This window comes from Manis javanica, chromosome 11 (assembly GCF_040802235.1).
Source record: "Manis javanica isolate MJ-LG chromosome 11, MJ_LKY, whole genome shotgun sequence".
Classification (NCBI taxonomy): Eukaryota; Metazoa; Chordata; class Mammalia; order Pholidota; family Manidae; genus Manis; species Manis javanica.
In genome coordinates, this window is record NC_133166.1 from 23,029,377 (window position 1) to 23,055,879 (window position 26,503).

At 35.5% G+C, this 26,503-nt stretch overlaps 1 protein-coding gene across 5 annotated transcripts in view; it reads right to left on the reverse strand.

The window, feature by feature from the left end:
* Positions 1-26,503, reverse strand: part of NUP98 (nucleoporin 98 and 96 precursor) — a 129,022-nt gene that overhangs the window by 26,610 nt on the left and 75,909 nt on the right. For all 5 annotated transcript variants that reach the window (XM_073216059.1, XM_073216057.1, XM_073216058.1 and 2 more), the window contains 12 exons: positions 25,837-25,950; positions 25,018-25,156; positions 21,793-21,970; positions 20,923-21,087; positions 14,696-14,878; positions 13,507-13,660; positions 11,751-12,180; positions 10,291-10,520; positions 8,755-9,021; positions 6,233-6,390; positions 5,282-5,425; positions 4,363-4,505 (listed from right to left, as the gene is read on the reverse strand). In XM_073216059.1, coding sequence (XP_073072160.1) covers positions 4,363-4,505; positions 5,282-5,425; positions 6,233-6,390; positions 8,755-9,021; positions 10,291-10,520; positions 11,751-12,180; positions 13,507-13,660; positions 14,696-14,878; positions 20,923-21,087; positions 21,793-21,970; positions 25,018-25,156; positions 25,837-25,950 — 2,305 coding nt within the window. The remainder of the gene's footprint in view (positions 1-4,362; positions 4,506-5,281; positions 5,426-6,232; positions 6,391-8,754; positions 9,022-10,290; positions 10,521-11,750; positions 12,181-13,506; positions 13,661-14,695; positions 14,879-20,922; positions 21,088-21,792; positions 21,971-25,017; positions 25,157-25,836; positions 25,951-26,503) is intronic.

A 26,503-nucleotide genomic window follows, 5' to 3' on the forward strand; every position in this document is an offset into this window, starting at 1 on the left:
GCTCCAACCTCCCTTGACCTCTTGCACAAAAAGGGCTGCTTTCCTTCCCATCATGGTTGGTATCTCTTTGACCACCTCAGCCATTGGGGCAGGGTTTTCGGGAGGAGCCTTGGGTCACTCTCTATGGGCAATTAGAGATCTCAATGCCAAACCTGAGGGGGCCCTGACATCCACTGCCGATTCCCTGGTCTCTCTCCAAAGACAGGTCACTTTGCTAGCTAAGGTCACCCTTCAAAACCGGCGAGCCTTAGATCTGCTTACAGCCGAAAAGGGCGGCACCTGCGTCTTCCTTCGAGAAAAGTGCTGCTATTACATCAACGAATCCGGCATTGTAGAAACTGACATTATCAAACTCACTGACCTTGCCTCCAGCCTCTACTCTGCTTCTAATTCCAACCCATTCTCTTCAATACTAACAAACTCCTTCCTCACCTGGCTGTGGCCCATTGCAGGCCCTATAACAATCATTCTTCTCGCTTGTCTCTTCTTGCCTTGTATAGTAAAGTTTATCAAATCCCAAGTCGGTAAAATCTCTAATCAAACTTTCCACCAGCTTTTACTCAGGAACTACCAGCTTTTAGCCACAGAAGATCCCTCACCCTCACATAACCTCATCACCACACGCTGAGATGGACCCCTCTCCCTGCTGGAAACAGTTCCTGGAAACACTGACCGCAGACGCCTGGCTTGTGGCACCCGTATCCTCTTGGCACCATTGGAATCAACAAGTCCTCGACCTATGGTTACAGGGAACCTTCATTGATTTCCAACCTGAAGAAGTCCACATCTACTCATCCTTACTGTGGGGAGTCCTATCAACCCTTTCTTCCCAATCCTCAAGCCCTCACTCCCTTCTCCACCCCCATTCAGCAGGAAGCAGTCAGAGAGAAAGCAATGTCCACAACCCCATAGAGGAGAAAGGGGGGAATGAAGGGCCCCCACCAGTAAGATGGCGAACTTCCTGCTTCTCTTCCCGGTCTTTGGTTCCCGCCGGCGCCACCTGAAGCCCAATCACCTCTCCCCTCTCCCAATCCCAGCACCTAGCCAATAGCCACCAGCCCCGTAGAAGTAACACCACAATCACCTCATGCCCCTTCCTATATAACCCAGGACCTTTCCCTAATAAAGTGGAATTCTCTGGTGAATTGCTGCTGTGTGTCGCTCCTTCCTTTCAATAGTGACTCTACCTTTCATAAGAAAAAGGGTTATTATCTCACTCAGGCTTTGGTTTATTTATTTCTAGCACCTTTAAACATTCCTTTTTTTCTTTTTTCTTTTGACATTAAAAAGTGACATACAATGAACTGTATGTATTTAGAAGGTAGTTTTCCTAAGTTTTAACACATGTATACACCTGTGAAACTCACCAAGGTAGTGGCAACATACTCATCACCTCCAAAGGTTCCCTTATGCCCCTCTGTAATCCCTCTCCTACTGCCCCTCTCTGCACCTACCATTCCCAGGCGATCACTAATCTGCCTTCTCTATCATTATAGATTAGTTTGCATTTTCCAGAATATATATACATCAGAATCATACAATAAGTATTTCTGGAAGATACTCCTCTGGTATGCCTCTTTCAAACCCAAGTAAAATTATTTTGTTTCAACAGTTCATTCCTTTTTATCACTGAGTAGCATTTCATTGTATGGATATACCACCATAAGTTTATCCATTCACCTGTTGATGGAAGCTTTGGTTGTTTCCAGTTTTGGACTATTACAGCTTTACAATATTTAAAGCTGTTATAAACATTTGTATACAGGTATATTTTCATTCCTTTTGCGTAAACCCCTAGAAGTGCAATGGCTATATCATATGGATGTGGATCTCTGCACAACTTTTTAAACTGCTAAATTGTTCACCAAAGTGCCAATATCATTTTACTTTTTTCACCAGCAGTGTATGAGAATTTGAAATGCTCTAACTCCATGATACTTGGTACAGCAGATCTTTTTAATTTCTAGCCATTCTAACAGGTGGGTCATAGTGCATCATGATGGTTCTAATTTGCATTTCCCTGTTTATTGATTTTGAACATTTACATCTCTTCATGTGCTTTAATAAAGCATCTGTTTAAATATTTTGCCCAATTTCAGTATAGCATGGAGAAGACAATTAATGACTCTATAACATGTTACTACACTTATAGACAGTGACTGCAAATGAGGGAGGAGTTGATAATATGGGTGAATTTTGAAACCACTGTGTTGTTTATGTGAAACCATCGTAAGATTGTATATCAATGGTACTTTAATTTAAAAAAATTCACCCAGTAAATTGGTTTTCTTTTTTTTAAATTTTGGTATCATTAATATATAATTACATGAGCAACACTGTAGTTACTAGATCCCTCCCATTATCAAGTCCCCACATTACAGTCACTGTCCATTAGTATAGAATCACTAATGTCCATGCTATAGAATCACTACTTGTCTTCTGGGTTGTTTGTTTTCTTATTATTGAGTTTTGAGAGTTCTTTCTATGTTCTGGATACAAGTCCTTTATCAGATAAATGAACTGAAAATATCTTCCTCCAATCTGTGGCTTTTCTTTTCATTCTCTTAAGTCTTTCAATGAGCAGTAGTTTTTAATTTGTTTAAGCAGTTTTAACTTTTTAAAATTTTTGTTGGTTTTAAATTCTTTGAAGAAAAAAATTTTACCAATTTTTTTCTGAGACATCTTTGGCTAATTCTTGGCTGTGAAGATCTGCTTTTTTTTCTTTTAGAAGATTATTGTTTTCATTAAGTTTGACATTAGGGTTATGATCCATTTTGAGCTGAACAAGTAATAGAGATAACCAGTGAAATCAAAAGATGGAGGTAGATTAAGCAAGCAAAAAAGAGAAAAGACAATTACTAATATCAGGAAGGAAAAGAGACATAGTTACAGATTATACAGAAATTCTAAAAGAATAAAAGGAAATTTTATGAATGACTTTTTATGCCAATAAATTTGGTTACTTTGAAACAAATTCCTTAGAAGAAACAAATGATCAAAACTGACTCAAGAATAGAGAATCTCAAAACCCAATTAAAGATATTGATTTTGTAGTTCAATTAACTTTAATAAATTAGACTTTGTAAAAATGTATTAAAATGATTTTATATAAAATGTAAAACTTCTGTTCCTCATTTTCTTTGTTAAGAAAATTTCTTTATTAAGAAAATGTAAAAACAAGCCCTTATTCTGGGAGAAAAAACTGCATAAATTTATTTGTAATAAAGGACTTACATTCAGACTATATAAAGAACTGTCATAACATAATAAGACAATCCTATAGAACAGCCAAAAGATTTTAACAGATACCTCAGCAAGGAAAAAATACAGATGGTAAAAAAGCACATGAAAAAATGCTCACAACATCATTAGGCAGTAGGGAAATGCAAATTAAAACACAATCTTAATTAGATATAGTTTACCATAATAAAGAACTATGTTATTCCACCGTTAATATAGTTAAATATCCTATATTTAAAAGAAAATATCTGAAGAACTGAAATGAGATGTGAGCTATTGTTTGCAACTGGAGAAAATTCCAGTGTTTCTGATATAATGTAAGGATGTTTTGAAATAGTTTTAATTGATTAGGGATAATAATAGCATGTGTTGTTATTATAGGATAAACAAACCAGTCTACATTTGTTTAAAAAAATACACCCACACAACAAAAAAAGCAGTATATGCCCACTAAAATAGTAAAATTTAAAAAACTGACAATACCAAATTTTGAAGAGGATATGAAATTATAGAGATCTTAGTGGGAATGTAAATGATATAAGCACTTTTGAACACAAAAGCTCGTGGCAGCTTTATACATAACAGCCAAAACCAAGAAAACCTAACTGACCATCAACAAATTAATGTGTAAGTTATGTAATAAAAAAAACTTCTGTAACACATATTAACAAGAACAAATCTTATTATCATTGTCCTGAGTCAAAGAAGTCAGACACAAAAGATATCATACAGAATGATACCAATTATGTTAAGAACAAAACTAATCTATAAAAAAAAGCTGGTCAGTAGTTATCTGGAGGTGAGGACTGACTGCAAAGGGACACGAGGTAGCTTTTTTGAGGTAATGTTAATATACTGATGTGGTGACAGTTATGTTACCTTAAAATGTATCAAATTGCACACTTCATTATATATAAAGTGTATCTCATTACAGTTGATTAATTTTTAGATTTCTAACTTTAGTTCCAATGCTTTCTGCACTCAACGACTATTAAGTGATATTTTGGTAATTTACACAGACTTAAGACAATTTGGCTGCATATGAAAGGGAAAAGACTCAGGAAAGAACTTCCAAGGGCTCATCTAGCCCTCAAGAGACTATAACGCAAGGCTCTGGTTTACCTGTCACTGTAGAGTTTTAGAAGGTGAAAGCAGACATCCTGAAGTGGTCTCTGTGAGTCTTGTTCCTCCTCTACCACACAGCCAGAGCCCTCCAGATATGAAGGAAGTGGGGAGCAGGCATATCTGTCACTCTCAGAGATATTCTGAAGTGGAGAATTTGATGAAACAGTACATCAGCAGCTAATGTTTCACTAGACGCTATCGTGACTCAATTACTAAGACACATATATTAAGAATGATGCAGATGTGACACCCTAAAGGAATGTGTTAAGGATTTTAAACTTATTTTGATCAATGATATATTCTACCTGTCTTTCAATGGACTGTCAAAGACTTCAGAGAGCTCACTCTAAACTTCCTCCCATTTTTTCTTTCACACTCAGCTTCTTTAGCGTTTTCTTTTTCCTGACAAATAATTCTGACAAATGACATCAATGATAATAAATATGGACAGCAGAACAGAAGAAGTGATGGCATTAAAAACTACAAACTTGAGCCTCAACACTGACAAGGAATATCAAATGTGACAATGTTCAGAGGCAAATTTCAGACCTGCTAATTTGGGGATATAACAAACCTGAAGTCAGACCACATCTCAGGCAATTCACATAAGAGTTAAGACAGCTTTAGAACAAGAAAAACCGTCTGATGTGGAGGCAGGAAAACAACTGTGGTATCTCATCATATTAAAAAGGAGACACTTGGAAAAGTTCAAGAGTAGCCCGGTCCAGGCGAAGAAGAAAAGTTAACTTTTCTATCAGATTTCCTGGGTCCATTTCAGTTTTATGGTACTTTTAAAGAAAGCAGTTAGGAAAAAAGTATTCTAAAATGTGACTTGTTGCTTTCTTCTCTGCAGTACTTTCTGGTAAAAAGAGAACTCCTACCAGGACTCTTCCTTGGTTCTACTGGACACATATACCTGAAATGCTTCTTCATACATGCTGAGTGCCCTAGAAATGGAGGCTGTTGGTGGAAGCAAATACCAAAGGTGGACAGCCAGGGAGCGTTTCCAGTCCAGCTGGGAGCATACATTTATCTGCTTCTGTTCTGAAAGTTGCCATACCTGCAGGAGACAGTGTTGTTATCACAGGTAATATACATTACCTTGCTACTGTTCAGGTCTACAAGTTATTCACTTATTCAAGTAACATTTTAAATGGTCTAGATGGCAGTGTTAATGATCCAGATACAAAACACATTGTCCCTTGGTGGTAGGTGAGAGGGTGGATTTAGACCTTCAGTGCTCTAAGAAGAGAGGAGAACCACTGACAGCAAAGAGGAGGTTTTCTCAATGTCCACAGTTGCCAACTTAAATCTTTAAGACATGCATAAATTCTGACCAGTTATTTCATATTTGGAAATTGACTTTAAGACTACAATCAACAGGTAGGCAGCGATAGAGAACTGGCTTAAAATAATTATGGTACTTCCTCCATAAAATGGAATAGAGTAAGTCATTAAAAAGAATGATGCTGCATGACATGAAAGAATGTCCAGATATAATTTTTAAAAAAGTTTAAAAAAAGTTGCAGAACTGCTTTGTATATTTTCTTTGAATATACAAATATGTAAATAGGCACAATATAGCTTGATACAGAATTAAAATATCTGGAAAGACAACAAAGTATTTACTTTTCTTATCACTACAATATGAGAAATGGCAGATTTTAATGTTTTAATTTCTATAAATCTAGCTTTTACAATGTATGTTGTACCTTTATAATCTGACAGCATTTCCATTAAAATTTAAAAGTTGCTTAGTCAAGTGTAGTAGTGTATGATTTACAAAAACAGCTCTTTGCCTTAACCTCAAGCAATTTCTAATTTATGAGAAAAATCTGTGTGAGTTTGTGAGAAAAGAGGAAAATACCGGTTTTCCAGCCAACAGGGCAAAAATGCGCAGTCTCTCATCCTGGATGAAGCTGTCAGCCTGGAGCTGATGCCAGTCTACCAGCTGCATGGTTAGCAGCTCCCGGACTGACTGGCTACCCACCAACTGGGATAAAAGAAGGGCAAGACGATGATCACCTGGTAAGAGAAACAGATATTCTCTGGTAATCATGGAGATTTATAGACTTGGGGAAACACTTGGAGGCATTACCGTATTTCTTCTAGCCCTCAGGAGAACTTTACACCTGTGACTGCTTTCTGCAGTAGTGCCAAAATACTGATCAAGAACTTACCATTTTCTGCATGGGTAGAAAATCTTCCAAATATCTTAATCTAAATTACTTATAGATGGTATATTATAGAGAATTCAATGACATCTACTTCTACTTCTGTTCTAGACAAACTACTTCCTCTATAAAGTGGAGAAAAATATCTGACTCAAAGGCTTGTAGTTAAAAACTGAGATGTCACTGAAAACATACCCAACTAGTAGAATGACACCAAGAAATGGCCAACTCAAACCTAAAGTAAAAACATGCCACCTGTATATGGTGTAAAGAGAACTGTTGAGTCTTTCACTCTCATGGGTTCAATATTCTCTTTTAATAAAATTTTTTAAGCACAAAGGGCTGGGGCAATAAAAAGATTCTAATTAATGAGAATATAAGGGGATAGACATTCTTTACAAGGATTTCCAGTCATTAGTTAAGAGAAAAATTGTTTCAGCCCTAATACAAACTTCCTAAAAGTCAACAGTCCTTTACTTTTTGTTTTTGTATATGGGTCAGTGCTTATATGACTAAAGTACCATCCTGCCAGAAACTGAGACTGTTAAGATTCACAAGCCAAAGAAGCTTAGGAAAGAAATCATACAACAGGAACACATCTGGAAGTGTGCTATTAGGTAAAGTTGTCTCTCTGATTGTATATAGGTTACCAAAGCAGGACTGAACTATGATTCATGCAGTAACTGCTGTGGTCCATATGAGCTATTAGTATTCTAGGTGAATAATAATAAAAGAAAAAAGGAAGGATTATTTCTGTATATTTATAGAACCCAAAAAAGAGGACTTATTTAACAAAAAATACAAATATTCTGGTCACTTAAGGTGGTCAAGTTCAGAGAGGAACTTGTGTATCAAAGCTTACTACAAATCATTAAGATCCTCTCTTTGCTCTGGTAACAGCAACCAACCAATCAGCTTCTGTTAATCCTTGGCTTGTCACACAAACATTTCCAATGACAAGAACCTATACTAAACAAATGGCAGGATTCTAGGTACTTTCTCAAGGTGATTTTAGTGTATGGTGTGAGGTAAGGATCTAAACTCATCTTTTGCATATGAATGTCCAACTACCCATTATTTGTTGAAAACACTACCCTTTCCACATTTAAGTTGTCTTGGCACGTTTGTCAAGAATCGATTGAATATAAGTTAAGAGGTTTTATATTTGGATTTGCCACAAAAGGCACTGAGACAAATGTATAGTGATAGTGGAATGCAACTTCTCATTTATGTAGGTTATTCATTTCTAGCTTTTCCTGTAATTTGTGCCCTTTATAGTCCCAAAATTAGCCAAGCCCTCAAAAAACAAATCCAGCTGATAGCTCCAATTAGTTGCTTTTAGATAAACTAGGTTCTAGTAAACAAAATTTGATCAAGGATCTAATCATATATAGATTACACTGAACTATGCCAGCCTTTATTCTTACCAAGATTTATTGTTAAATAGTTATTAAGTACTTGATGAATACCTCTCAATGGAGAGGAAACTAAGAAAGCATGTATATGAGAAGTCCTTAAAAAAAAAAAAGCCAAGTAAATATCTCAACACAGAAATTATACTTCTACATATTTATTTTTTGAATGACATAAGGGAATTGGTGCAAAATACATTTTGTTTAAGAGGCTCAGAGTATTGCTTAGAGTAGAAAAGAAAAAGCTTAAATGTCAAAAAAGGAATTTGCTAACATACACATATGTATGTATTTATATATAAAAGAATACAAGCATGTGATCGTAATATCTATATTATAGGACATTTAAATGTATTACTTGAAAAGAACAGAGAACATTATATATATATATATATATATAGCAGGATACCATCTGAAAAGTTTACATGCATACGTTGCTGTGTTAATATTTACATATATTGTTATTTTACAAAGTAAAAGTCTAAGTACAAATTGCACACTGAAATGTTTACAGTGCATAATAAGGAATTCAGGTGGTTTTTGTTTATTGTGTTTTGCTTATTTGCATTTTCTAGTTTTACTACAATGTATGTAGCGTTGTAATTTAAATTGTAATCATTTTAATTAAGTAAATTTAATGTTTAAGGTTGTAAAAAGAAAATGAGAAGACACAGTCCCTATTCTGGAGGAACTAGCAATCTTCCTGGGAGTCTATACTTAGTATTCAGGTTAGAAGACAAAGCAAATCCACAACTAAGGGGTAGGACAAGGAGTGGGATGCAGGAAGGGACCCCATGACCCACCTGAGTGCTGGGCCAGAGAGCAGGCCTCGCTGATCCTCTTGCCCGTGAGGTAGCTGAAGACAGCCTCCACAGGGTTGTCTTTTTGAGATAAGGAGACTTCCTCCTCAATTTGAGGTGCGGCAGTATGGGAGAGCCAGCGAGAGAAAGCTCTTCTTCGTTCCAGAATCCGAATGTATTCACTGGGTTCATCCAGCTGACCATCAAGCTCCTTCAGGTGGCCCCACAGAGCTTCACATAATGTCCACGTTAGGCTCCAGTGCTTCACAACTACGGAAGAGACAGGAAAGCAATGCCATGACATGAAGTCTTACAATAACCATGGAGAGGGCATCATTCTGGTTGTGGTATAAAAATACATAAATTAACAAACACCCCAAACAACCACTCAAACTGATTTCTGACTGTCTACACTTCATTACTGCTTGCTCATTCCATGTTCCTGCAGGGTACTTGTACAACAAATATAACTCTAATCTCCTTTAAACAGTTTCCCCTACCTTAATTATGTCTGATGAAACCTCAAATGATACAGGAAAAGTCCTATAATTTGCTCAAATTCTGTTTGCAAAATGTCTTAAGAACATGAAGTGCTCTAAAAACTTGTGAGGGATTATTCTCTTCTGCTATAGGCACAGCCTAACATTTAGTAAGCCTAATGGCAATGTTCAAAGCTTATGAGTAAATTAACTCTACACAATATAACTATGCATTTTACAGGTTAGGAACCTGAGGTACACAGCAGTTAAGTGACTTCTCAAAGTTATAGGCAGTAAGTTGCAAAGCCAGGATTCAAACCCAAGTAATCTGAATCCAACTGTATACTCTTAACCACTATGTTATATTGCCCCTCATGAAGGAAAACAAAAAGGAAGCATTGTTTGCCACTTTGAGCCACTTTCAAGTATGCACTGGTAAGATGACTCATATTTCTTAAAAGATGATGACACAACTGAAGAAAACACAAAGAACTGAACATAACAATCCCCAAAAGGTGTGGTGTAAGTCGAAATTGTCTCCATTTTTCAATAAAGGTGATGTGAAATGATTTTTTGACTATTTGTAACGGTTAAGTTCCCAATTAGAAAAGTTTTTATTAAAGTACTGATTCAGAAAAACACAGTCACAGTAGGTATAGAAAGGTAATAGAGTGAGAGGTCAGGAAGGAAAGTTAAAAGCATCAAAGTTATTGGGAAGACCAAGTGAGATTTAAGCTGGACATGGAAGAATGGGTAAGATTTAGAAAATCTCTCCCTTTTTTTCTCTGGGTGGGGAAGGAATGCAGTTCATAAATCCAAAGGATTTGACTGCCTACATCTCCTGTGAATAAAGATTTATAGGTTAAAGATCATAAAACTAATTTAATCAGTGATATAATTTCTTCCTGCTTGGGATTTTGCTCATCCCAACTCAATCACAGACAGGTGCAAGCTGAGGCATCCACCCACTACATTGGCATAAGGATACCTGTCTTCCTTTGAACACATGCTTCTTCCTGTTTCTGGGACATCAAAGGTTAGAAGCATAGTCTATACTCACTTTGTGCTTCCAGTAAGTCTCTTGATGCTTCCTTAACCCAATCTGCATAGTCATGAATGACAGCAACTCCTGGATTGGGGACAATGAGAGGACACAGCTCATCCACATGGACAGTGCTATGTTTTAATTTGAGCTCCAGAGGTGTCTGATATAACTGCAGCTCTTCATCTGGCTTCTTTTGTCTCAAACTGAGTTTTTCCAAATGAACTTTGAATGGGGACTCAGTTAGGCTACAAGGGCAAATGACAAACAAGACCAAAAATGAAGACAGATGCTAGAATTATCCTACAACCAAACCTTTTTTTCTTTTCATAACTACAAACAGAATGCAATATAATCCACTATGATTTTTAAAAATTATTTCCTAATGTCCAACTATATTGAACTTATTTGTTACATACTGAGTAAGCTAATTATCTAAATCCAGTACATTCAGAATCCAAAAGCTTCTTAAGCCAGGTTATAAAGTATGGGAATCAGTACAATTAGACTTGGAACTGGCTTCTGCACATATCTGGATATTATGAAATCTAAGGAACAAAAGCTATTATGGGATACCTGTTTCTCAAATTATACTTAATGAGGTATGAAAAGTCACAGGCTAAGCTTACAAATATTGAAGAACTGACTCTAAGATGAACACACAATCTAGCCTTGATCCAATTTTTAAGATCAATATTAACAACTGACAAAATATCACATCATGTATAACCTAACTTTAGAATTAACATTCCTAATAGTGAGATTCAAGAGATGGTGCTTTTTCACTTCTTCAAGGTCAACTTTAAAAACTGAGGATAATCAATGATACCTTAATTAAAAAAAAAAAAAAACTAAGGATAACAGGTGATTAAAGTCACTTAATCTGTAGTAGAGCACAATTCGTTATAATTGTAAAAAGTAAAGAGGAAAATGTTACACACTTTGTACAAAACAACTGTATGCATATTACCTAATAATTAATGGTGGGGACTGTGCAGAAATCCATAACATATAGTTACCAAATGTCACCTTATTTCCAAATATCTATGCATGGATTATCCATAGTTCAGGCATTCACCTTATCACGTCTAAGATACAGGAAATATGCTTAGTTGAGAATATACCTTATATATATGAAGAAATCACAAATGTCTAAGTGAGACAATAGAAAAAATGACTAATGCAATAAAAGGGATAAAAACCCAAGGAATGACACAGCACTAGATTTGGGTTTGTTACTTTTCCAACTAAAGTTTAACAATTAGGTAAGTATTACATACTCTTCATATCCTGATAGCACAATAGGATAATCTTATTTTAGTTTTTAATTATATAAATATCTTCTGCTACCTAGAATTATGCTAAGAATATACCTAGAAACATCACAAGGTAGGACCCTGGCACTGGGTATTCTGATGATGAAAAGATTTTTCTCATACATCTGACTTTCTCAAAAAGAACAAGGAAATGTGACTCACAATTTAACAGCTACTGGATTAGGCAGGAATCCATATTCCATAGAGTCAGCAATCTGATGATTTTCCAGTTCACAAGAGCCACTCAGCTGCTCTCCACTATTAGCAAGAGTCCAGTTGGGGCCCCAACCAACCCGAAATGAGCGTCCCATAAATAGGGCCATGTCCATCAACAGTTTCCCCTTGCCATAAGCGACAGACTTTTCAAGAGGGACTAAGCCCGGTTGTCTGCGTGTACCCACTGTTTTCAACTGAACCTCAGGGGCTGGACTGGGCACTGTAAACACAGAGGTCAGAGGTGGTGAGACAGACCAAGGGGATGTGGATGGTATATTCATCAAAGACGATGCTTTGGGAGTGCGACAATCCTGCATAGAGGCACTTGGTGAAAGAAAAACTCCACTTGTAAATTTTGATTGTAGTAACCCACCAACTGAAATAAGGGGGAAAAAAAGACTTAGAAAAAAACAGTCTATTCTTTCTTGAATAATAACAATCAGTGAGGCTGAAATTACAGTTTTACCAAACTAATTAAATCAGATATAGATGACCAGAAGCAGCTTAAGTCAGATTCTGTAGAAATTACTCTTTCTATCAGGGAATCATAGCAGGAATTCTAATGATGATGGTTTCAACAATAACAGCACTAATGACAAACAATACTACTACTATTTAAAAAAATCACCTAGCATTTAACTGTTGCAGTTTCTGTATAGGTTCATTTGTATACATTGTTTCATTTCACCTTTCAATAACTTTAATCCTCATTTTATAGATGGGAAAACTGGGCTCAAGTAAATGACTTGTCTAAATCCACAAAGCTACTAGTGGCTGGACTGAGAGACAAGCCCAGGTAAATCTGACACGTGCTCATGCCCTTATCATAATGCCAAATGTAACATTCTCAGTCCATATAAAAAGCTTAAGATCAAAATTCAAATTCTCATTATTCTGATGATTGAGTATAGACTTAAAGAAACAAAAGGCCACCAAGTCATCTTGTGATTGCATATGTGCCTTTCAGAAAGACAGTTCTTATTATTGCCCATTTTCCAATTTTATATGGTTCCTGTCCACAGCAAGGAGCTAGTTGTTGAAGTGTGTGATTTTCAAGTAGTACCCATTATGGAAAAGGTTGTATGAATGTTTAACTGGTGCTTTATTGAAGTACTTAAAAAAAAAAAAGTTATTTAGCAAGGGCACTCAAAAGAATTGAAAAATGAAGATTTAATTTTTAAGGCAACATAAATCTCTTCCTGGTATTTCCTCTGTTTTTCAAAATGTTTTGAAATTACATCTATTTAAGTTATTTGTTGACATCAATACTCTTACCTTCAATCCCACTAGAAAAGAGAAAGCTTTAAAATCAAGTATGTAACCACTTCCCTAGGAACTTGGGAAGGTTTAGGGAAAAGCAGAAATCTGACAAGTTCTATGCATTATAAAAGGCAACATTTGTTCCTAGAAGGCATTTAGGATAGTGTTACTGCACAAAAACACTACAGTGTAGGACCTTTACTGATATGGTGTGATAAAAATTAGAAAATCTGAATTAACAATCTAATCTACATTTATAAGCAAATAAAAATGGATCTGACACAAAATATAAATACTCTGTTCTCCATACAACTTCTGCATATGTACCAATAAAACTAATCATGGTCTTAAAAACACTATCCACACCTGACAGTATAGGAATATTTGCTTGAGAAGTCAATTCAGCTTATTAGAAGTACATGAGTAGCATCTTTTACAGTACCTAATGAACGGGATTTTGATGAGTGGGATGTTGAAATGGGGAGCCTGGGAGAACAGATTTCTTGAGAATTATCTGCTTTGGAAGGAAGGCGACTGAAATGATCCAGGACCATATCTACATCTTCTTCATCAGCAAGCAATGATGCTTTCATGATCTAAAAAGGCAATACCTTTAGAATTAATATGCTGCCTCAAATCCAAAACACAGTTTACAATTATCAATCAACTGCTCTGCCTCAAGGCTTTTGTCCAGAGCCAGTTTAACATGTGTGTGACTGACTCTATTACATTGTATGTGCCTGCAGGATAGAAGTTATATACAGTTGAGCCTTGAAAATTGTAGCGGTTAAAGGTGCTGACTCCCCATCAGTCAAAAATTTGTGTGTAACTTTGACTCTCGAAAAACTTAACTACTAATAGCCTACTGTTGACCAGAAGCCTTACAGATAACATAAGCAGTCAATTAATACATATTTTGTATATATGTTATATACTATATTCTTACCATAAAGCTAGAAAATGTTTTCTCAAATTGTTGCAAACCTCCAAAAAAATCTTCAAATATATTTATTTAAAAAAAATCCACAAGTAAGAGGACCCCACATAGTTAAAACCCATGACATTCAAGAGTCAACTGTAATATTCCTCTTTGTATATATGAGTTTTTGCCAGAGCCTGGCACACAGTAATTGCTCACCTGTTTGCTCAATGAGTAATTTTCAAGTCAAACATAAGTCAAAGGCTAAACTCCTAACATGCTGAAAGGCATGGGAAATTTGAGACAAGAGTTGAAAGAAGTATCTACTGGTTTTTTAAAAAAACTTTTAACTTTTGTGGAGCACTTCTCCAGAACCTCAAAACAACCCTATGAAGTAAACAAAATAATATTGTATAGAGAAAAAATCAGTGCTCACAGATGTTAAATGACTTGCCTAAAAGACAAATAGTAAGAGTTTAAAGATTGGGGTTAGAATCCAGTCTTCTGTATCTCAATATAGCCTTTCCTCCCCAAATGGGAAAATGAAGCCTAAACAGATCCATATTTCTGTTTTCTCTCAGTCCAGTGACCCCTCAGTGCTCTTAAGTGAACAATCAAGGAAATGGTCTCTTGTTATACAAGAGAGATAAATATTAGTTTTATATTTAATATAAAACAGCATTGTTGTAGTAAGGGTGGGTTAGAAATTCACCTGCAAGACATGTGGATTAATTCCCAGTGAAGATGCAATGTGTGTTGAGGCAGACACAGGTTCCTGATCTTCAGGCACGCTCTCTTCTAATATGGAATCCGAAACTGGCTCCTGGGTGATATCTACCATGTCACTGTCCAGTTCCACAACCCTCCCTAACTGCTCCACTTCTGGGCTCTGGCTCTGTAGACAGCAGAAAGATCAGGGAAGCAGCATTAAATTACAAAAATAGACATAGACCTTCTAGACCACATGTAGTTCATGCAGAATGATATAGCAATAGGAAGTTCTGACCATTCTATGATAATGTGAGGTAGCATATTTGCTCAAGAGGACTCAACAATTACCCCAAATCTCCCCTGTAAGTACTAGAAATCCAAATGAGGATTCATGGCATCACGCTTTTGTAATATTATAGTTTGGTGTCTAGAATCTATGCCAGCACTGATACTAAACAAACGGTAGTCTTCAAAGATTATGTCTTACATGATTTAGCTAGCAACTGTAATTTTGATTTCTATGGCATTAACCCTGCATCCTCACACTGTCTTATAGCCAGAAGTCATTGGGAAAATAGAATAAAAGATACAAACATCAAAATTTCCGGTAACTATTCAATTTCTTAAAGAAAACATTAAGAAATAAATTTATAGTTAACACTATTCTGGACATAGCATTTGTATCTTGGGTGACTAAATCCTAAGGTTAGTTGGGTTCTATCTATGCAGTACAGTTTAGGATACAAGGAATGCTACTCTAATTTCCCAAAATGAAAAACAAAGTAATAATATTAGGAACAATTTTGACATGGGAATAATTTCTTTATGTTTGAAAATTGTCAAGAGTTATATTTACATTTATTAAACAGCTTTAAAGATATAGCCATGACTCAGAGAAAGACAAGTACCAAATGATTTCACTCATTTGTGGCATGTAACAAAGCAAAACTGAAGAACAAAACAGCAGCAGACTTACAGACTCCAAGAAGGGACTAGCCGTTACCAAAGAGAAGGGCTTAGGGAGAGTGGGTGGGGAGGAAGGGAGAAGGGGATCAAGGGGCATTATAATTAACACTCACAATATAGGTAGGTGACAGGAAAGGCAGTATAGCACGGAAAAGACAACCAGTGACTCTACAGCATCTTATGATGCTGATGGACAGTGATTGCAATGGGGTAGGGGGGTACTTGGTAATATGGGTGAATGTTGAAACCACAATACGGATGAATGTCGAAACCACAATGTTGCTCATGTGAAACCTTCATAAGATTGTGTATCAATGATACATTAAAAAAAAAGATATAGCCATGACCAACAGTTTATGGTTTGAAAAGTAAACACTTGTAAAGCTTTTAAGATAATTGGTTCAGTACAAATTCATTAAATATGTCCTAAATTTGAGTATGACCTGGTAAAATGTTAGTAAGTGGCTAAGCCAATTAATGAAACATTCTCAAATCAAAAGTTCTATCAATTATTTTTCTTATCATAGTACCATTTGTAGATTATTAACCTCCCACAATTTTTGGCTTATCTTTCACAAATAGCCTATTTCATGCTAAACCTCAAATGGTGCTATTATAGAAGAGATAGTTAAAACATTTTTTTTCATTATTTCTTTGGACAAAGAAACAACCATTAGTGTAACCTTTTCACTTTATTTTTAATGGTTTATTAGCCATTGCTTCCCTGCATTCCTGTAATAAAAATCCTTACTAAAAGAACTTTGTTCCTATTTAATTATAGAAAAACTGAGGTATTGGATACCACTTAAGATATGAACAATCCCCAAGAAATGCTCTAACAAAACTGAAGACTAGATAATGATCAAAAGGCAAAGATGATACTATTTTTTTTTACCTTTTGGGGAAGCTATAATGCAGGTCTGACTACTGTGCTTTAAAATTCTAGGAAAAAAAAAAAGCAACCCTGGTGAAGATGCACCCATGATAATTATAAGGATTACAGGAACACTTCACTCCAGTAGCTCCTTAATGTTAGTTTTTAACCAATTCACTTTTAGGAAACTCTCCTCTGTTAACCTGTCAGTTAGGATACCCTTCCTCTGTTGGGCCTTGTCTGTACCTATGTTATATGATGTCAGGTTGTACTGTAATTTCTTGCATATTTATTTTGTCCCACCAGACTGTCAAGGCTTGAAAACAGAGATTATGGCCTATGGTTTTCTATATCTAACACCAAGCACATGGTTAAATTCAACATTTGCTGAACACTTTATTATTTCTGTTGCCTAATGCAGTGTCTGGCACACCGTAAAGAAGGCAATAACAATGAAAGGACAAGAAGGAGTGAAGATGGTTGGGAGAAAAGGAAAAAGGGTGAGGATGGCTTATCACACTACTCAACAAAAGAATAACATCAAGAATTGTTTACTTAGAACACTTTTAGGCAAAACAGGGGGAGATTTCATCAAATAACTAGATTTAGAGACCTAAGGGATCAATCATATCTTTAAGAAGAACGCTGAGGATCAAGATTTTTTTCACTCCACCCTCATATACAAACTTCAAGTTATGAAATGTCATCTAGTATGTAGATAAGGAAATGAATTACTGTTAAACTATGAGGACCTGGTAAGTTCCTAGAATTCTTGATATATGAATTTTGTTACATTATATCTAAGTAATTGCAATAACCACCTCCCTCCCAAGTCCCCAAAAGATGTCTGTGTACGTTTTTCAGAGAAATCTTGGGAGACCAGGTGTTTCTTCAAAGCTAGTCCTGGAAAGACAAGTAAACTAATGAAAAAGTGATGGCTCAAAAATTGAAGAGGAAATTTAAAAAGGAAATCCCTGGGATCTATGGAAAAGAAAGGCAAATACTAGGAGAAGCAGTCAGAGTATCATTTTAACTCTCCCTTTCCCACACTGTAACCTCTTAAAAGTAGTATGTCTTTTTTATGTCCAAATACCAGCAGAAGTACATTACAAATACTAAGTATACAGATAACATCTGTGAAATGACTATTATATATGTAAGTATATGTATATATATATATATATATATATATAGAGAGAGAGAGAGAGAGAGAGAGAGAGAGAGAGAGGTTTCATGACTGAAACCTTTAATGATTTTAGAGACCTCTACTCTCCAACTCAAAAGAATCTTCCTCATACAAAGCTGCCAATACACTAAAGATACAGCATCTCCTAATGCAGTGGGTAAAGTAATTCAAGTAGGTAAAGAAAATAAAGATGCCCTTATTCAAAAAAGGGTGAACAACTAAACTTGGTCAAACAGAGATTTAAATAATTCATACTGTACTCTGAGCCAAATATTTAATCCAGTATTACTACTGTTGCCTGCCTCCAAAGCAACTTGTTTTCTAACTGCAAGTAATATATATATTCGTTTTGCTGGAAAACCTGCCCTGTCAACAATACTGTGTTCTCCCAGAAATTCCATGTCAGGGTGTCAACGGCTCACCAAAGTAGCATGTATGTTTCTACATATATATTCAAAGACATTACTGCATAAGGCATAGGAACCAGAAAGACTAATACCTGGAGCAAAAAGGCTTGTGGCTACACAACCATTTTTATGTATCTTTATATAATATATAGATTACATAAATACATAAAATACTAAATATTGATTCATTGGATAAATAGATATGGCTGCCATTCTGTTTTTTTAAAGTATACACAAGATGAAATGGGATTTTCTTTAAAATTTTTTAAAAACTTATTTGAATGTGCTAAGTAAACAATGCTGTTACTGAGCAAGTCAAGTAGTCTGCACCTTGATGGTTATGAACACGTTACCTTTCAGTATAAGGTTGAGGTAAAAAGCTACATTTCTCTCTACCTGAGTGCCAAAGATCTGAGGTCTATCAACAAACAGTTCTGAAACCTGGCCGTATATTTCAATCAACCGGGGAAAAGAATTTAAAATATAAATATGCATGAGCTCCATGCCAAATCTATGCAATCAAAGGTTACCTAAGTATATTGATCCAGTCAGCTGAAAACTGGATCTCAGGTCAGAATTTTGGAACTTATGTTCTAGTGACCAAACAAAATATTTCTGTAGCTGCCCTAATTCATCTGTGTGATGAAGATTTATCTGCTAACATTTTCTCCAATTTAAAAGGAATAGAAGAGACGATTATGTGAAAATTTAGTTACCTTTTTGTTTTCTGTTACTTAGATTTACTTGGTCTTTTGAGAGCAAAGCAAAGCTTAAAAACAATGTGAATGAGGGGATTGAGGATACAATATAAAAGCAACAGAATGTGACCATTAAACAAAAATGTAAATCTTCCCAATACATGAAGAACCAACCCCCCAAAGTCAGGGAACCTGAGATTGTTAAAGGAAAAAATATGCTACAGCAAACTGAAGAAACATCACACCATGGAAATCAACCTCTCCAGGTGGCCAGGTGATAGTGTGAAAATAGCCATCTTGAGGCTTGGACAAAAAGACTGTGCTGTCTGCCCCCCAGTTCATTTAAATGGCTCAAGTATGTTCCTCATGCCAAGTAGAATGTAGGCCTTTGGTGCTAATAACCAAATTACTATGAAACCACTGGCATTTTGCACACGCATCCCTTAGGTCACAGGGCAATATGAAGGAAGACTTCTCCAGAGTCCCAGATTATTGTTCTAACACATTAGTCTGAATATTTAAACAAGCCATTTCTCCTATTTCTAATTACCCCATCCAAAAGATCGAAGACCAGCTCTTTTCTCAACCAAGGGAATGTCAGAAAAAGATCCCCATTCACTGTAAGGATCAAAATGGGCAAGAATACACTGAACAGGGCTCTTCCCTATAACCTTGTTCTTCTGAAAATTTTTGGTGCTGTTTTTCACAGAGCTCTCACCTACTAGTGTCATCACAGGAGTTTACAATTATTTCTTACCATTAATATTCTGGAAGTTAAAGCTAAAAACCACTGATTGTCAACATTACAAAATTCGCTGTCTGTCCACAGATGAAGCTTTTCTTTTTCAGCTGCATCTTTAGAATCCTACGTATTACTTTTATTGGTAGAAAAGAAGGTTCTCTCTTCTCCTAAGAAATAGATGTGAAACTAAAAAACACTTTGGAAAGAACTATACAAAGTATATAATTCAGAAAAATTGAACACAGATAACGAGAAAACCAAGTCCATTTACAGCATTTTTTTTTAGTTCAGAGGAGTTTTTTTTAGGGGGTATTCTAAATGCTACAAAGATTATAAACATAAAAGTCAATATATTTCCCATTTCCCACCTTTATCATACCCTACTGTATGCACAAACATGAACATACATACACAACAATCTCCAGAAAATGCCTCCCAAGTAATTATTTAATAAACCATAAAAATCACACATTTCAGCAGCCATAAGAATTGTAGCATGGAAAATTCCAAAGGACCTGCTTTTAGCAGCTGAGAGGTAGAGGATTTACTGGCTTTACAAAGAAATTTTATATCAAGTTTTCTTCTTTGAGGGAGTATGGCATCAAAGAAAAGAATTTTTATAACTTGATTCAACATAAACAATATCCAAATGAAAGTAGAACTCTTTATGAGTTGGCAAAGAAACTACCTGATATTTAAGTTACAAACCTTTCCCTACACGGACAAAATTCTTATACTGACTTAACAGTACTGAAAAAGAGTATGATACAAGTAATCACAATAAACAATCCAGCCCCTACTCTCCATCAAGTAATTGATTGTATTCTAAACCTTTTTCTATTTCATAAAGATTATGCATTGTTAAAATACAAATATCAAGAGTTTATCTGAAGTATAAGCAAACAACTTGAGAAAAAATGGAGTTAAAAACCCTTGTAGAAAGCTAATTGAATTTTTGAAAAACCACAGAGGTAAAGAACAAGCTTAAACTTTACATCAGATAGTCAACAAAAATAGGATTTACTGTGCATCAACCCACACAAGCAAAATGCTATCTTAAGTTGATCACTGAGCAGAGATTTCAGCAAGTCCAAATTAAAGAGAGGGAGGTGTTTAAGAATGACAATCTGTAGAAGGAATGATCCAAACAGCAAGAGAATTCTTTAAATCTCTCAAGTAAAAAACTGAAGCCAGTACCACCTCAGGCCCTCCCTTGTACTTGTCTCAACGTGATTGCCAATACATTTGTACTCTTCAAAGTTCCAGGGGTCAGAAAACAGCTTTGTACTAGCTGAATGACTTGCTTTCAACTTCTGCATCACGGATTCCATTCAAATTCACTGTCCTGTCTCTACCTGGGGTGGAGGTGCTGGCTTGCCATTAAGAGCCATCTGGAATGGGGTGGGCTGGCCCGCGGGAGGTAAAGGAGCAGTCTTCAGCTTCTTTGTGCTAGTTTTGGAGGGCCGTTCCTCCTCCTCTTCATCAGAATCCTGAAGGCCATACTTAGAAAAATGGGAGACCTAAGGAAGAGAAGAATCCAACAAAATCAATTTTACATCTGTTAAATTCAGAAGAGCTTCCACAATACTTCCAGAATTAGCTAGAGAGAGAGAGAGAGAGAGAGAGGAGAGATATGAAAATATTTAAAGCATAATGAAATGTCACCTGTCACACTTTACTGTTTTTCTAAGATTTAGATGATGTTTGGGTGCATGTACTAGCTGCTTGTATAATTACTAAATGAATATATTAATATAAGAACCCAAATCCAGTTTCATATCTACATACTGCCTAGTTGGTTGCTATCTATACAAGGGCCTTCAACAAGTTAAATAATCCAACTAGACTAGAAGAGAAAAGAAATTGGGTTAAACTATCAAGGAAGGGAGGAAGTCAATCTCTACATCTCCAGAAATCTTTTTAAAAGATACAAAAAATTCTGACATCCCTAATGGTGCCACACATTAGGAAAACCAAACCTCAGAGGTGTATCTAAATGCTCATAGGATGGGGTAGAGGATTTGAATCGTAAGTGCATAAAGCTTAACTCCTTATTTCTCTGGTTTTAACCAGAATTTATTTTGGAGAACATCATGATATACCTCTGTATCTGTTTCCTAATTTGCAAAAATAAAAGAGAATTTAAGAGAAGCCCTCTTCTAGCACAAACATTTTGTCTCTTAACTACAGTTTATGTTTATAAGAACTAGGTTAAGTGACTATACCTTAAACACCCAAGAACCCGTTTCAGGACGGTACTCTTTGAACTGAGCTCCCTGTTTCCTTGAAGCTGCTTCCAATCTTCCCTCATAGTTGATATCAGCAAGTCGATCTGGGCTCTTTATTAAACAACGAGATGTTTTATCTGTTGGCCAAACTCCATCTAAAGTAACTTCAGCCTTCCTGTAATGTACAACCAAGTAAAGTGTAAAACCAGAAAGGATATTAAAGCCAGAAAGCCAAGTAACAACATCTGTATAAATAACAAACAAAAGTACCTGTTACTTTAGAATTACTTTGCAGATGTTTCATAAACTTGGGTGTTGCCCGCCAAAGGTAGATAAGCTTAAGAGCAAGGAATTACCCCACATTACCTAGCTCAGTATCTAGTTCAAGTCAAATTCCATTTATTTGATATAACCATGGTACAGCGATTATTCCCAACTAATTTTAATAACACTTAAGCTCTGCATCCTTGACCAAGTCCAATGCTAATAGTCCAGTGGTCATAGCACACTGTTAAGACATAAATCTTACTGAAGGTCTTAAAGTGCTATTGTACTTACAGCAACAACCAATGATTAACAACAAATGCTTGCAGGATGTAGTAGTATTAGGGCATCATAACATTAACTATTATATAACGAGTGTGAGGATTACTATAATAGGGGTAATATACTCCATCTAATATCACTGACATCAAGGACGTGTGTCCTGTTCATTCTGAATGTCTTGCACCTAGTACAGTGACCAGCAGCACATAAGAAAAGATATTTTAAAAGTTATTTTTTATTGTGGTAAAAAGGTATAACATAAAATTTACCATCCTAGCCATTTCTAACTATACCATTCAGCAGTGTTAAATATATTCACGCTGTTGTGCAACCCATTTCCAGACTTTTTCATCTTGTAAAACTGGAAACTCTAAACCCATTTAAAAAACATCAAAAATCATTTAACCAAATATGTGAGGGTTTATTTCTGGGCTTTCTATTCTGTTCCATTAGTCTATATGTTTGTCTATATGCTAGTACCACTCTACTTTGGTTATTGTAGCTTTGTAGTTAGATTTGCTTCGGCTTTGCTCTTTTTCAAGATCAGTTTGGCTATTCTGGGTCCCTTAAGATTCCATGATTTTATGAGGGATCTTTTTCTATTTCTGCAAAAAAGGCTGCTGGAATTTTGACAGTGATTGCATTAAATCTGTAGATCACTTCAGATGATACAGACATCTTAATATTAAGCCTTCCAATTCTTAATATTAAGCCTTCCAATTCATGAACATGGGATATCTTTCCATTTATTTGCCTTCCTTAATTTCTTTCTACAATATTTTATAATTATCAGAATACACATCTTTTGCATCCTTGGTTAAGTTTATTTGTAAGTATTTTTTGTTTTTGATGCTATTGTCAATGATTTTCTTAATTTGCTTTATGGATCTTTTGTTGACATAGAAGTTCCAACTGATTTTTGCATGTTGCTTTTGTATCCTGGTACTTTGCTGAATTCATCTAGTCTAACAGTGGTATCTGGGGGAGAGGGTGGTATAATCTTTAGGGTTTTCTACAGATAAGATTATATCATTTGCAAACAATGATAATTTTACTTCTTCCTTTCCAATTTGGATGACTTTTCTTTTTCTTGCTTAACTGCTCTGACTAGGACTTAAAAGTATGATGTGTTTGAGTGGCAAAAGCAGGTGTCCTTGTCTTGTTCCTGATCTTAGAAGGAAAGCTTTCAGTCTTTCACTATTGAGTATGGTATTTGCTGTGGGCTTCTCAAATACGGCCTATATTATGTGTTGAGGTAGTTTCCTTCCCTCTCATTTACTGAGTATCTTTAGCATGAAAGGTTGTTGAATATTGCCAAATGCTTTTTCTGCATCAGTTGAGATGATAAGGTGATTTTATTACTTCATCCTATGTGATGTACTACAATGATGGATTTTCATGTTTAATGATTCCTGCACTCCAGAAATAAATCCCACTTGGTCATAGTGTGTATCTTTTCTATGTACTGTTGAATTATGTTTGTTAGTGTTTTGTTGAGGATATTTATACACACCAGTAATACTAGTCTGTAATTTTCTTGCTTATAGTGTTTTCGTCTAGCTTTGGAATGAGGATAATGCTTGCCTCATAGAATGAATAAGGAAGTTTTCCCTCTTTTAGTTTTTCTGAAGAGTTTTGGGAGAATTGGTGTCAATTCTTCCAAGTTTGGTAGAATTCACCATAAGTCACCTGGTCTTGGGCTTTCTTTGGAGTGGTGGAGGGAGGGGGAAGAGGGACATGGGTTTTATTATGGATTCAATTTCCTTATTAGTTAACAGGGCTGTTTTAGACTTTCTGCTTCTTTGTGGTTCGATCTTGGTAGGTTGTGAACATAAATAAATGACTTTAACTATGGTTCTTTCACTTCGCTAAAGAGATGTTAGAAGATAGTATCTCACACTAAAATACAGAGAGAGTTAAAGCATGGTCACAGCCAGAATTAAGAAAAAAATAAAATACTTCAAAAGTGTTTTTGGAAACAAACAGTTGGACCCGATAATATTAGGGAAAAGGAGTCAAAAAGTCAGTGTAGCATTTCTTTATCAAATATATATATATATATTTTTAATTCTGATATCATTAATGTACAAATACTTGAACATTATGGTTACTAGACTCCCCCCATTATCAAGTCCCCCCCACATACCCCATTATAGTCACTATCCATCAGCATAGTAAGATGCTATAGAATCATTACTTGTCTTCTCTGTATATACTGCCTTTCTTTTGTACCCCCGCCCCACATTATGTGTGCTTATCATAATGCCCCATTTTCCCCCTTATCCCTCCCTTCCCACCCATCCTCCATAGTCCCTTTCCCCTTGGTAACTGATAGTCCATTCTTGGGTTCTGTGAGTTTGCTGCTTTTTTGTTCCTTTAGTTTTTTCTTTGTTCTTATACTCCACAGATAAGTGAAATCATGTGATACTTGTCTGCTGCCTCGATTATTTCACTAAGCATAATACCCTCCAGCTCCATCCATGTTGTTGCAAATGATAGGATTTGTTTTCTTCTTATATCATATATATTTTTAAATCAAAGTGGAGAAACAATAATCACTCGTACTTAAGTCAGAAAAGCAAGTGCAGAAAATGTATTAACATGAACACATTTGTATTTGAGAAAAAAAATTGTGATTTAGCTGATTATTTTCTAAGTAGGTATATAAATTCATACCTATTTAGCCCTTCACCCTCAGGTGGCTTCTGATCATCATCTATATAGACAATCACTTCTTTCCTTCGGATATGTACAATATCATCCAAATTTAGATTTGTCAAATTCACTTCTCCTTCAAAATAGATTGAACCATAACCTATAAGTCAGAGCAAATAGTTAAAAATTCAACCTGTAGAGAGAGTAAATACCTACTTCATACTTCTAGTTATTAAATAATCAGGAGAAGCAAGAAAGCTTAGACATTAAACAGTATTTTAAATCATCCAGCGACATCCTTGAATGGATTATTTCATCCATCAAATAAACTGTTATCTGGTGTAACATCTATATTTTGACCAGTTATGGTATCCTCAAAATAGCCTTCTTAAATCTCTTCCCAAGTATCTGTACTGCTGCTACATAAACAAACTTTAGCACCTAGCCTGCGACTGAGTTAAAATATGGGAATCCTTTTTAATACAGATAGGTGAGATTTTTTTCTCCCTAAAGAAAATTACATCTTAATAACTTAATAATACTAAGTTGAACCTAAATATTACCCATCTCTTGTCAACTATTCAATTTTCTCAGTACTTCTTGCTGTTCACAGTATATTCTTTAATTGTAGAAAATTGCAATGAACCAAGCAGGCACCAAAGAACCAAATAGTTACCAGAGATTAGTTTTGTTACTTGTCAAAATGTCTACTACTCAGGCCAAGGTGGGTCCAAATATAAGAATAAAATAGACTCAGCTATTAAAATTTCCTTTACTCAATTACAAAAATGAGGTGCAGATCTCTGACTTACACACTACTAACTCCTAAACCACACTCACCTTTACGACCAATAGTAAAATCAGAGACAATGCACTCTCCTTTATCATTGGTAATTTTAGCAAGGTCATCCATAGATGGAACAGTATAGTAACCAGCCTTAGTGAGAACAATGCCTATGACAAAGAAACAGAAAATAAAATATTGTGATTGTTCTTAGGTAGAGGAATTTTTAGTAATATTTATTTCACCTTTTCCCTTTTGAAATTTTTCTACAGAATGAGTATTTCTAATAATGATTATTAATTATACTGAAATAATCAGTAATGAAATGACTATATAGAGAAAATATATAGGAATAAAAGCATTTTCTAAGAAACACTACTCTTAGGAGAAACCATGTTTTTTTTTTTTTTTTTTTTTAAAGCTTCAGGTCAAGTAAGTTTGGGGAACTTATCCACACATAGCCACAATACAGGCTGGCAACTCATAAAATAATGAAGTCCATTTAACTTCACTTAATCCAGTGTTTCCAAAATTTAATTTACCTCAGAACTTTCTTTTCATATGACAGCTATTAACTACTGTACTATGAAAAGCACTCCATAAAATACATTCTGGGAAAGGCTTACTTAATCCATTTGTTCTTTTGTTTTACATATGGAGATACCAAAACCCAGTGTGGAAAGAACCTATCTTGGCTTACATAGTAATTTCAGTGGAGCTAAA